The sequence below is a fragment of the Somniosus microcephalus genome, chromosome 3, assembly GCF_052327205.1.
Source record: "Somniosus microcephalus isolate GS21.2 chromosome 3, FLI_Smic_1.0, whole genome shotgun sequence".
Classification (NCBI taxonomy): Eukaryota; Metazoa; Chordata; class Chondrichthyes; order Squaliformes; family Somniosidae; genus Somniosus; species Somniosus microcephalus.
The window spans coordinates 167,130,045-167,142,931 of NC_140989.1; the positions used below are offsets into that span (position 1 = coordinate 167,130,045).

Consider the following 12,887-nt stretch of genomic DNA (forward strand, 5'->3'; position numbering starts at 1 on the left):
CTGGCAGCCCATCCACCACCTTAAACATCCACTTGCTCACCATCGGTGTGCCATGGCTGCAGTGCATGGGAATACCATCACCTCCAAGTCACACACCATCCTGACTTGGACACGTCACCATTCCTTCATCATCGCTGGGTCAAAATCCTGGAACTCCCTACCTAACAGCACTGTGGAAGTACCTTCACTTCACAGACTGCAGTGGTTCAAGAAGACCCACTACCACCTTCTCAGGGGCAACTAGGGATGGGCAATAAATGCTGGCCTTGCCAGCTACGTGCACATCCCAAGAATTAATTGTTTTTTAAGTTACCTTTGAAAGCAGCGACCCATTCAACTGCGAGATGAAGCAAATAATGTTAGTCGATCGGACCTGGAATCACACTGGGTAAATGCCATTTATTAGAGATGATCCAGGAGCCAAGGATTGTTGGTATTCAATGGAATCTTTAAAGAGGAAACTTCCAATTTTACAAAGTTCAACAGTTTGGGCACAGAATATACTGTCTGTTCTAAACTAACGCACTCGATGGGCCGAATGGCCTCCTTCTGGGTTAGAAATGTCTCCAATTCTGTGCAATTTGCAGTATTGTATTTTATCACTACTTTGCTCCTAATATTCTGTTACTTTCCAACTGCTGCTAAGCGTTTCCAGGAGAAATGACCCAGAAAGTAAGATAGCAGGTGGCACCAACACTGGCATAAGTTTACATTAAAATAATATGGGGGTGGTGGGGAATCTGCTCACAGCGCTAACCGAAAGGAGGTGCAGAAACGTGTCCGCAGGCGGAGAGAAACTGCAGGTGACACGGGGGGGGGGGAATTCACCTGACGTGCACCCAGTGCAGGATCACGGCGACAGGGTCCTTATTGATCGATGGGATGGTATGGTCGAGCTCCTTATTAAACAGGATAAACCTCGTCTGAATGAGCAAGTGAGGCAGAAGCAGAAGTCAACAGGTGTAAAAGTTTCATGGATGCTGCCTGACCTGCTGAGTGTTTCCAGCATTTTCTGTTGTTATTTCAGATTTCCAGCATCTGCAGTATTTTGCTATTGTTTTAAACGTTTCAGCGCAAGGCAGAGTGAGAAACACTCGATCAGCCACCAAGTCTTACTGACAGGGCTACTTGGAAGAACATCACTATGGCAACAACACTGGTTTGGTCTGAAATTGGTTTCAAAACAAGGCCCAGATTTGCCTGTGTGACTAGGAAGGAATAAAATCGAAGGGTTCTACTGCGTTCCACATAATCATTTGAACAAATACACACACGCACATTGATTTATTTTACATCGAGAAGCACACTGCTATGATGATTGTTATTAAAAAGAGACCTTTTCTTGTACCATTCCCGGGTCACAGGTACATGCCGTTGATCAGGTAGTCCGACTCCTCGGACGTAATAGGCCGGACCTTCTTCAGTTTGCGCCTCACCAGCTGCAGCCGGCAGCCAATCATCAGCAGGAGCAAGGCGGTGATGGCAAGTCCCAGGGCCAAGGGTAGCACAGCTCCTGCAAGGTAAGTTCGGAAAAACGGTCAGCTCCCTGCACCTCCTCACATTTAAGAAAAGGGGGGGGGGGGGGGGTTAAAGATTTTAGGGCTCTCGGCTGGAAGAGAGGGTTAACAGTAGCGTCCCCCCCCCCCAAAAAAAAAAGTCGCAGCTTACAGCACCTCCCGTCACCCCCACTCCCAGCCCCTCTCCCCACTGCATCTTCCCCTCCCAACCAACACATGCACCCTCCTCCACACGCAGCACGGCCCCTTCCCATTCCTCCCCCCACCCCCTAATGGTGCGACCCCTCCCCCACACGCAGCACGGCCCCTTCCCATTCCTCCCCCCACCCCCTAATGGTGCGACCCCTCCCCCACACGCAGCACAGCCCCTTCCCATTCCTCCCCCCACCCCCTAATGGTGCGACCCCTACCCCACGCGCAGCACGGCCCCTCACCAACCCACACGGCCTCTCCTTTCCCTCCCCGCCCTTCTCCTCCCCCCACACACAGCAGCCCCTCACCTCCCACCCACACAGCCCCATCCACATGCTCGGTGTTTCTTGGCTACTTTCAGTCCCCCAACCGTTGGCCGAGACCAGACTTCCGAAAGGGAGCCTCGCTCAACGTCCATGTTTCCCGGGGATTCAGGGCTGCCGACCTCCGCTGGGAGCTCCCGCCAACTGTGGCTCCCCACTAGGAGCCGGGTTTCACTGAATTCACCCAGTACAGTTCCAGCTCTGTGCTCCCATCACATCCAGAGCAGGCTGACGTGCTGGGGATCTCCTCTCTGTTCGACAGACAGAGGTCCCAAATGGAGTCAGTTTGGGCAGCCACCATGAATTGACAGGACCAAGCTCGCTCTGATCCGGGGGCTGTCACTCAAAGACCCCAAGAGCCTAGCTGTTGTACAAAATAGTTGAACAGGAAGGGTAGAGATCAGCATCAAAGCATGTGGCTGATGCAGAGCAGAGGCACCCGTTACCTGACCTGGAAGCGCTCAATGCCGACTCGCAGGAGCCGTTTTTCTATAAGCAGCTCCTGCAGCAGAGTGGGGCCTGCAGGGAGCGTGGACCGGGAATCACAGGCACCCGTCCAAAGTTTTTTTGATTGGGTGAAAAATGGGGGGGGGGGGGGGGGGGGGGGGGGGTGGTGGGCGGTGGAGTATTCTCTGGACACTCCTGGCAGCCGAGGCTGATGGGAAAATTGCCCATGCTCCAGGTGGGCTAAGCTGCACAGTTCGAGCGAGCATTAGGCTGTCACGGGGTGGGATAGTACATTAAGTGTTTATATACTTTTGTACAGCAAGGATATTGTGTTAAACCTTTATAAATCACTGGTTAGGCCTCAGATGGAGTATTGTGTCTAATTTTGGGCGCCACACTTTAGGAAGCATCTCAAGGCATTAGAGAGGGTGCAGAGGAGATTTACTAGAATGGTACAATGTTATGATCTGGAATGCACTGCCTGAAAGGCTGGTGGAAGCAGATTCAATATTAACTTCCAAAAGGGAGCTAGACATATATTTTAAAAGACAAATTTTGCAGGGTAATGGGGCAAGAGAAGACGACTAGGGCTAATTTGATAGCTCTTTCAAAGAGCTGGCACAGACACAATGGGCTGAATGGCCTCCTGTTTTGTACAATATTATGATCTGCAGAAAGGTCCTCGTAAGTATCTGCATCCAATAATAAGCAGACAGATGGACCTTCTACCAGGCCTCTATCGATAGCGCTCGAGACTGCCCTCTACAAGGTATCCACAGTAGTGCAGGCTCTCCCAATCCCTGCCGCCGCCTCCCCACCCCATCCCAACTTCGGGGTTTGTCTCCCGCTCAGTGTTTTGCACACAGCAGCACAGCTGGGATGAGGAGCTCTTTGGTGTTGAGGAAACCTGTGTCCATCCAAATCCTACCACCCGGTGATAATGATCACACACACGACTGACCTGACTCTGGGACCGGGTGGCCTCCTCTCCCATGGCCGATCTTCGACATCAGGATGTCGTCTTTACTTGTCTCAACTGAACTCGTCTCTGGAGAGTCGTCACCTGAACAAACATCGGAAAACAAACTCGGTAACAAGGTTGTGCTAGCCCACGTAACATACTTGCTCACTCACTGTTTGCTCAATCAACAATTAGAGTTACAGCAGGGATAATGTACTGGGAATGGGGAGAGAGACACAACACACCCAGTAACTGGTACAGCAGGGATAATGTACCGGGAATGGGGAGACACACACAGCACACCCAGTAACTGGTACAGCAGGGATCATGTACTGGGAATGGGGAGAGAGACACAGCACACCCAGTAACTGGTACAGCAGGGATCATGTACTGGGAATGGGGAGACACACACAGCACACCCAGTAACTGGTACAGCAGGGATCATGTACTGGGAATGGGGAGACACACACAGCACACCCAGTAACTGGTACAGCAGGGATAATGTACTGGGAATGGGGAGACACACACAGCACACCCAGTAACTGGTACAGCAGGGTTAATGTACTGGGAATGGGGGGACACACACAGCACACCCAGTAACTGGTACAGCAGGGATAATGTACTGGGAATGGGGAGACACACACAGCACACCCAGTAACTGGTACAGCAGGGTTAATGTACTGGGAATGGGGAGACACACACAGCACACCCAGTAATTGGTACAGCAGGGTTAATGTACTGGGAATGGGGAGAGAGACATAGCACACCCAGTAACTGGTACAGCAGGGATAATGTACTGGGAATGGGGAGAGAGACATAGCACACCCAGTAACTGGTACAGCAGGGTTAATGTACTGGGAATGGGGAGACACACACAGCACACCCAGTAACTGGTACAGCAGGGATAATGTACTGGGAATGGGGAGAGAGACACAGCACACCCAGTAACTGGTACAGCAGGGTTAATGTACTGGGAATGGGGAGAGAGACATAGCACACCCAGTAACTGGTACAGCAGGGTTAATGTACTGGGAATGGGGAGAGAGACACAACACACGCAGTAACTGGTACAGCAGGGATAATGTACTGGGAATGGGGAAGAGAGACATAGCACACCCAGTAACTGGTACAGCAGGGATAATGTACTGGGAATGGGGAGAGAGACACAGCACACCCAGTAACTGGTACAGCAGGGATAATGTACTGGGAATGGGGAGACACACACAGCACACCTAGTAACTGGTACAGCAGGGATAATGTACTGGGAATGGGGAGACACACACAGCACACCCAGTAACTGGTACAGCAGGGTTAATGTACTGGGAATGGGGAGAGAGACACAACACACCCAGTAACTGGTACAGCAGGGATAATGTACTGGGAATGGGGAGACACACACAGCACACCCAGTAACTGGTACAGCAGGGTTAATGTACTGGGAATGGGGAGACACACACAGAACACCTGCTAACAGGTCTGAGTACAGGTCTGAGTGCACTACTGTGGGCTGTGGGAGGTGGTATTTGTATAGAAAGAACTTTCACATCCTCAGGACATCCCAACATGCTTCAAAGCCAAGAAATTAATTTTGGAAGTGCAGTCACGGTTGTATTGCAGGCAAACACAGCAACCAATTTCCACACAGCAAAGTCCCACTAACAAAATATGAATGAATGACTAGTTAATCCATTTTTGGTGGTGTTGGCGGAGTAGGGAATGTTGGTCAGGACACTGGGAGAACTCCCCATGTCTAGAATTGTCAATCATGGACTTCTAGCAAGGAGGTAGAAGAGTGAAGCAGAGTTATCAGTTCCAAGGCCTTTGATTAGGAAGGATTTAGTGGGGTGAAATTGTTCCCTTGGGTCATGGTGACAACTATCCAGGCAATACTAGGAGTCTGAGCAGAGCAGAGTGAGATATATCAGAAGAGCAGCACAGAGTGAGATTGGACAGGAGAGTGAGCAGCACAGAGTGAGATTGAACAGGAGTGAACAGGGCAAGTACTTTCAGCACTGTGCAGCAAGGCGCCCAATTTTATTTAAATTAGGGCAACATCCAATACTGCAACTAGCCTCAGCTCGTTCTGCCACCGGCCACCCCCACTGAGCCAGACCATCATGGCTCAGCCGTGTCAGTCTTGGCTCATTGGTAGAAGTCTTGCCTCTGTCAGCAGGTTCAAGTCCCACTCCAGAGATGAGCACAAAAATCTAGCCCGACACTCCAGTGCAGTGCTAAGGGAGAGACATTAAACTGAGGCCCCATCTGCTCTCTCAAGTGTACGTAAAAGATCCTGCCATACTGTTTTGAAGAAGCAGGAGAATTCTCCCCAGTATCCCTCAATCAACACAATAAAAACAAATTACCTGGTCATTATCACATTGCTGTTTGTAGGAGCTTGCTGTGCGCAAATTGGCTGCCATGTTTCCTACGTTACAACAATGACTACACTTCAAAAGAAAGTCCTTCATTGGCTGTAAAGCACTTTGGGACATCCTGAGATCGCGAAAGGCGCTATATAAATGCAAAACTTTCTTCGTTTCATTATCCTGCCCACTGTGTCAACCGAGCTTGCTTTAGAATTACAAACGGCACACGCACCTTAATTTTTAAAAGAATGAAAGTGTTACAACTGCGCTCGGGCTAGTGTTTGCCGAGTTTACCTTGTGCAACTGCACATCCATTCTTACAGTCTAGCTCCTGCAGGAAGTTATTCTGATTGCCCTGACACCCACTGTAGATGAAGTGTCTGCAGGTTCCCGAGGCGCTATCGAAGTACCAGCGTGGGAAGTGGCCCTCGCAGTGACCCATAGTAGGAGGAGCCAAGCAGTAATCTGTAAACAAAAATCAACAACTTGCATTTATATAGCGCATTTAATGTTGTAAAACATACCAAAGCGCTTCACAGGCACGTTATCAGACAAAAGTTGACACCAAGCCACATAAGGAGATATTAGGTGAGGGGAGCAAAAGCTTGGTTAAAGAGGTAGGTTTTAAGGAGCGTCTTAAAGGAGGAGAGGGAGGTAGAGAGCAATGTTCCCGTTTAGCTGCGCAGCCACACAGCTGCCTGAAGCTCCTGCACAGGCCCCTTGCTGGTTTCTCAATGGAAAAACCACACATGCGTGGAAGTTTGAATGGGCTGTGCAGCGAAAACAGAAATCACAGGGAACATTGGTAGCGAGGTGGAGAGGTTTAGGGAGGGAATTTGAGCACTTATGGCCTTGGCAGCTGAAGGCACAGCCACCAATGGAGGGCGAAGGAAATTGGGGGTGCACAAGAGGCCATTGGATGAACGCAGAGTTCTCAGAGGGTTGTAGGGCTGGAGAAGGTTACAGAGATAGAGAAGGACGAGGCCATGAAGGGATGTGAACACAAAGATGAGAATTTTAAAATTGAGGCCTTAACAGATGTAGGTCAGTGAACACAGGGCGTGATGGGTGAACAGGACTTGGTACGAGTTGGAGTACGGGCATTAGAACTTTGGATGAGCTCAAGTTGACGTAAAGTGCAAGCTGGGAGAGCAGCCAAGGAATCGTCAAGTCTGGAGGTAACAAAGGCACAGATGACGTTTTCAGCAACAGATTGGTATCACAAGGTTCTTTACAGCAGCACCTGGCCTTCAAGTCAGAGAATACCCATTGTACAAATAAACAGCTCCTTTTTTAATCATTCCTGGGATATAGGCATCATTCATTGCCCATCTCTAGTTGCCCCTTGAGAAGGTGGTGGTGGGCCTTCTTGAACCGCAGCCGTCCGTGTGCTGTTAGCTAGAGAGTTCCAGGATTTGGACCCAGTGATGATGAAGGATATGTCCAAGTCGGAATAGTGTGTGACTCGGAGAGGAACTTGGAAGTGATGGTGTCCTCATGCTGCTGACGAGATGCTAAGTTGCTTCTTAACTGTTAGGAATGTGATCTGCTGCATAAACTGCTCTCAGTCAGGGTTTGAAGAACTGTTTTCATTCCGGGCGTATCCCTGGCTCTTTCAGCTGCCAGGAAAAACCCAAAGCAGGCTGGCCGGATATGGTAATACCAGGTGGCGAGCTGGTTTCCCACAGTCCGGCCAGCCTGCTTTGGGGTTTGCTGCCTGGCAGGTCAGGAGCGATTAGCTCCAAACACGGCTATGGCACAAGGTATTTAAACACAAAGGAGTGCGACAGAAGCCACGGGGATTGGACTGGATGCTGCTAACTGTAGCGTTCAGTACAGAATAAAGGGGTACATTCCATTGTTCTGTCTCTTAACTAGCCCCTTAACAGGGGTAAAACCATCCACAAGGTGTCCTGCCTGCACAGCTTGATAGAAAGAACTTGCATCTATATAGTGCTGTTCACGACCTCAGGACATCCCAAAGCACTTTACAGTCAATAAAGTACTTTTTGAAGTGTGATCATTGCTGTAATGTGGGAAACATTTTGCTATGTTAAAGGCTCTATATAAATGCTAATTGTTGTTGAAACATGTTAGTTAATTTGCGCACAGCAAGGTGCAACAAATGTGATAATGACCACATAATCTGTTTTAGTGATGTTGGTTGAGGGATAAATATGGGCCAGGACACTGGGGAGAACTCCTGCTCTTTGAAACAGTGCCATGGGATCTTTAAGTCCACCTGAGAGGGAAGACAGAGCCTTTGTTTAACATCTCATTTGAAAGACGGCACCGTTGACAGTGCAGCACTCCCTCAGCACTGCACTAGGAATGTCAGCTCAAGTTGGTGGAGCAGGACTTGAACCTACAATCTTCTGATTTAGAGGTGAGTCTAGTATGTTCTCTAATAAACTCTAGAATATACTCTAACATAGTAAAACGTCCCAAGGCGCTTCACAGGAGCGTAATCAATAAAAAGCAATTTTGACACCGAGCCACAGAAACAGGTATCAGGAGAGGTGACTAAAAGCTTGATCAATGAGGTAGGTTTTAAGGAGCATCTTAAAAGAGGAGAGGTAGAGAGGCGGAGAGGTTTAAGGAGGGAATTCCAGAGCTAAGGGCCAAGGCAGCTGAAAGCACGGCCATCAATGGTGGAGTGATTAATATCGGGGATGCGCAAGAGGCCATAATTGGAAGAGCACAGAGATCTCGAAGGCTTGTAGGGCTGGAGGAAATTACAGAGATAGGGTGAGGCCATGGAGGGATTTTAAAATTGAGGTGTTGTCGGGCCAGGAACCAATGAAGGTCAGCAAGCACAGGGGTGATGGGTCATTGAGATTTGGAGCGAGTTAAGATACGGGCAGCAGAGTTTTGGATGAGCACAAGTTTATGTAGGGTGGAAAATGGGAGGCCGGCCAGGAGAGCATTGGAATAGTCATCTAGAGGTAACAATGGTATGGATGAGGGTTTCAGCAGCAGATGAGCTGAGGCAGGGTCGGAGTCGAACGAAGTAGGCAGTCTCGGTGATGGAGAGGATATGTGGTCGGGAATTCATCTCGGGTCAAACACAACACTAAGGTTGCGAACGGTCTTGCTCAGCTTAAGACTGTTGCCAGGGATGGAAACGATGATCAGCGAATGAAGTTTGTGGTGTGGACCAAAGACAATGGCTTCAGTCTTGCCAATATTTAGTTGGAGGAAATTTCAGCTCATCCAATATTGGATGTCGGACAAACAGTGTGATAAATCAGAGACAGAGAAGGGGTCCAAAGAGGTGGTGGTGAGATAGAGCCGAGTGTCATCGGTATACATGTGGAACCTGATGTGTTTTCGGATGATGTCGCCGAGGGGCAGCATGGACATGAGAAATAGAAGGGGGCCAAGGATAGATCCTTGGGGGACTCCAGAGGTAACGTTGCATGAAGAGGAGCCATTGCAGGTGATTCTCTGGCTATGATTAGATAGATAAGAATGGAACCAAGCTAGAGTAGCTCCAGCCAATTGGACGCCAGAGAGGCGCTGGAGGAGGATGGTATGGTCAACAGTGTCGAAGGCTGCAGATAGATCGAGAAGGTTGAGGAAGGATAGTTTATCACTGTCACAGTCACAAAGAATGTCATTTGTGACTCTGACAAGGGCCGTTTCAGTACTGTAGCCAGGCCATAAACCTGATTTAAGGGATTCAAACATGGAATTGCGGGCAAGATGGGCACGGATTTGGGAAGTGACAACACTTTCAAGGACTTTGGAGAGCAAAGGGAGGTTGGAGATGGGGCGGTAGTTTGGAAGGACAGAGGGGTCAAGGGTGGGTTTTTTAAGGAGGGGGTGATGACAGCGGATTGCAGATGTAACCCCACTATTTAAGAAAGGAGAGGGAGAGTAAACGGGGAACTACAGACCAGTTAGCCTGACATCAGTGGTGGGGAAAATGCTAGAATCTATTATTAAGGACAGGTAACATGGCACGTAGAAAATAAGAAGATTGGGCAAAGTCAACACAGATTTGTGAAAGGGAACTCGTGTTTGACAAATCTGTTAGAATGTTTTGAGGTTGTAACTAGCAGAATAGATAAGGGGGAACCAGTGGATGTGGTATATTTAGATTTTCAGAAGGCATTCGATGAAGTGCCACACAAGCGGTTATTAAATAAAATTAGGGCTCATGGGATTGGGGTAATATATTAGCATGGATTGAGGATTGGTTAACGGACAGAAAACAGAGAGTAGGAATAAACGGGTCATTTTCGGGTTGGCAGGCTGTAACCTGCTTGGGCCTCAGCTATTCACAATCTGTATCAATGATTTGGATGAGGGGGCCAAATGTAATATATCCAAGTTTGCTGATGATCCAAAGCTGGATGGGAATGTAAGTTGTGAGGAAGATGCAAGGAGGCTTCAAGGGGATATAGACAGGCTAAGTGAGTGGGCAAGAACATGGAAAATGGAATATAATGTGGAGAAATGTGAAGTTATCCACTTTGGTAGGAAAAATAGAAAAGCAGAGTATTTTTTAAATGGAGAGAGATTGGGAAATGTTGGTGTTCAGAGGGACCTGGGTGTCCTCGTACACGAATCACTGAAAGTTAACATACAGGTACAGCAAGCAATTAGGAAAGCAAATGGCCTTTATTACAAGAGGATTTGAGTATAAGAGTAAAGACGTCTTACTGCAATTATATAGGGCCCTGGTGAGACCACACCTGGAGTATTGTGTACAGTTTGTCTCCTTACCCAAGGAAGGATATATTTGCCATAGAGGGAGTGCAACAAAGGTTCACCAGACTGGTTCCTGGGAATCGTGGATTGTCCTAGAAGGAGAGATTGAGTAGACTAGGCCTATATTCTCTAGAGTTTAGAAGAATGAGAAGTGATCTCATTGAAACATACAAAATTCTTACAGGGCTTGACAAGGTAGATGCAGGGAGGATGTTTCTCCTGGCTGGGGAGTCTAGAACCAGGGGTCACAGTCTCAGAATAAGGGGTCGACCATTTAGGACTGAGATGAGGAGAAATTTCTACACTCAGAGGGAGGTGAATCGTTGGAATTCTCTACCCCAGAGGACTGTGGAGGCTCAGTCGTTGAGTATATTCAAGATAGAGATCGATAGATTTTTGTATATTAAGGGAATCAAGGGATATGTGGATAGTGCAGGAAAGTGGAGATGACGTAGAAGATCAGCCATGATCTTATTGAATGGTGGAGCAGGCTCGAAGGGCCAAATGGCCTACTCCTGCTCCTATTTCTTATGTTCTTATATGTCCTTATGATTTGAAGGGGGGGAGGGGGGAACCCGATAATGCTTTAAGTGGTCCAGCCAGATCTATCGATGGATGTTTAAACCAGTTGTTCGCCAAAGATGTTCAAATCTGCGTCCCTTGGACTTAAGGGAGCAGAGATGAAGGGTATACCGGGGGATCGATTAGGGCGAGAGAGAGCATAATGGTTCTAATGGGGACAAGGGCATTAAAAGTGGTGGAGAAGGTGTGATTTAGCAAATCGGTAGCTGCAGAAATATCATGGTGAATTGTAGGCCAAAGGCTAGATAGTTGGGAATTTGAAAGTGCAGTGGTAAGTGACTTGAGGGAGAGTTTTTTCCCAGGGGCGGACACAGAAAGAAGGTGGGTTGGGAGGGGGGAAAGGGAATGTGGGTGGACAGCGATACATGGAAATGATCAGAAATTGCTATATCAGTAATAGTAACGAAGGGAGAAGCGACACCACGTAAGAAGATCAAGGGGGTGGCTATGTGTGCGAATAGAAGAGTTTATATGGAGGGAGAAATTTAGGGAGGAAAGAAGGGCAGTAAACACAGAGGAGAGCACGCAAGAAGAGTTAAGATGGAGGTTGAAATCACCAAGGATGAGAAGTCACTCAGTACAGAGGCTGAGGGAGGAAAGCGGTAAAGATATCTCAGCTAAATGAGCTAAAGCACTCCACATAAAGCAAATGTGTTTGAAGTGTCATGTCTAATGCTATGTAGGTAAACATAGCACCTATTTTGTGCACAGCAGGACTCCAGTTAATAGCGTTAGTCTGCTTTCAGTATAGTTTGTTGAGGGAGGACTGTTGGCAGGAACTCCCTGCTCTGGTTGCAATAGTATCACAAATCTTTAAACTGAACCAGTGGAACAGGCAGACAGTGCCTTAGTTTAACATCTCACCTGAAAGAATACAACTATGACAATGCAGCACTCCCTCAGTACTGCACTGAAGTGCAAGCCTAGATTATGTTTTGTTTATTTATTCTCAGGATGTGGGCATCACTGGAAAGGCTGTTATTTACTGCCCATCCCTAGATGCTCCTAAACAGGTGGTGGTGGGCCACCTTGCTGAACCGCTGCAGTCTTGTCTGGTGATTCTTGTTATTCTTTGTAGCAGTTCGATACAACTGAGTGTCTGGCCCACTTCAGAGGGCAGTCAAGAGTCAACCGTGTTGTTGCGGGGACTGGAGTCACATATAGGTCCAGACCGGGTAAGGACAGCGGGTTTCCTTCCCGAAAGGATATTGGTGAACCAGTTGGGGCTTTTACAATCTGACAGCTTCAGGGTCACTTCAGTGTTGGGCTGGCTTTTATCCCACAACTTAACTCAAAGCCAAAAAAGTGCGACAACAACGCCAAGCCAGCACTCCCTTTCTATTTAGTTATGGGGTCTGTTAGTTTTGGATAAAAACTGTGCAACTTCTTGCGCAGTGCCACTTAAAGAATACAAAAGGATACGGGGAATGGGCGGGGAAATGGGATTGAAGTGGATAGTTCCCGTTGAAGAGTAATGGGCTGAATAGCTGACAGTCCTTTGATTCTGCACACAAGTTGATTTATTAATCGCTTGCTTACACATACCTGGAAGCCAGCCAGTGCTGGATTTGCCCCTCCCTTCTGTTCTGGATGACTGTGTCAACTCGGTATTGAGCTGCTCCACAGATTTTCGGTTCTCCGCTGAAGGCTTCTGGAAGCTGTCAGCAGATGGCCACGCGGCGCCATCTTGCCTTGAGCTGGCAGCGAGCGTCGTGTGGGTCACTGATTTACGACCTACGTTAACTTTAGCAAAAAGAACAAAAACACACAGGTTACGTCACCA

The 12,887-nt window shown here is 48.2% G+C and overlaps 1 protein-coding gene across 3 annotated transcripts in view; it reads right to left on the reverse strand.

Moving 5' to 3' along the window:
* Positions 1–379: 379 nt before the first annotated feature.
* Positions 380–12,887, reverse strand: part of lrp11 (low density lipoprotein receptor-related protein 11) — a 48,936-nt gene continuing 36,428 nt past the window's right edge. Inside the window, exons 5-8 of one of the 3 annotated variants that reach the window (XM_085981861.1) lie at positions 12,650–12,847; positions 6,101–6,271; positions 3,441–3,542; positions 380–1,513 (exon numbers count right to left, since the gene is read on the reverse strand). In XM_085981861.1, the coding sequence (XP_085837987.1) occupies positions 1,359–1,513; positions 3,441–3,542; positions 6,101–6,271; positions 12,650–12,847 (626 nt within the window). In that variant the 3' untranslated portion in view covers positions 380–1,358. Of the gene's footprint in view, positions 1,514–3,440; positions 3,543–6,038; positions 6,272–12,649; positions 12,848–12,887 lie in introns of those variants that run through there. The other 2 variants (XM_085981862.1, XM_085981863.1) reach the window with 2 other exon arrangements.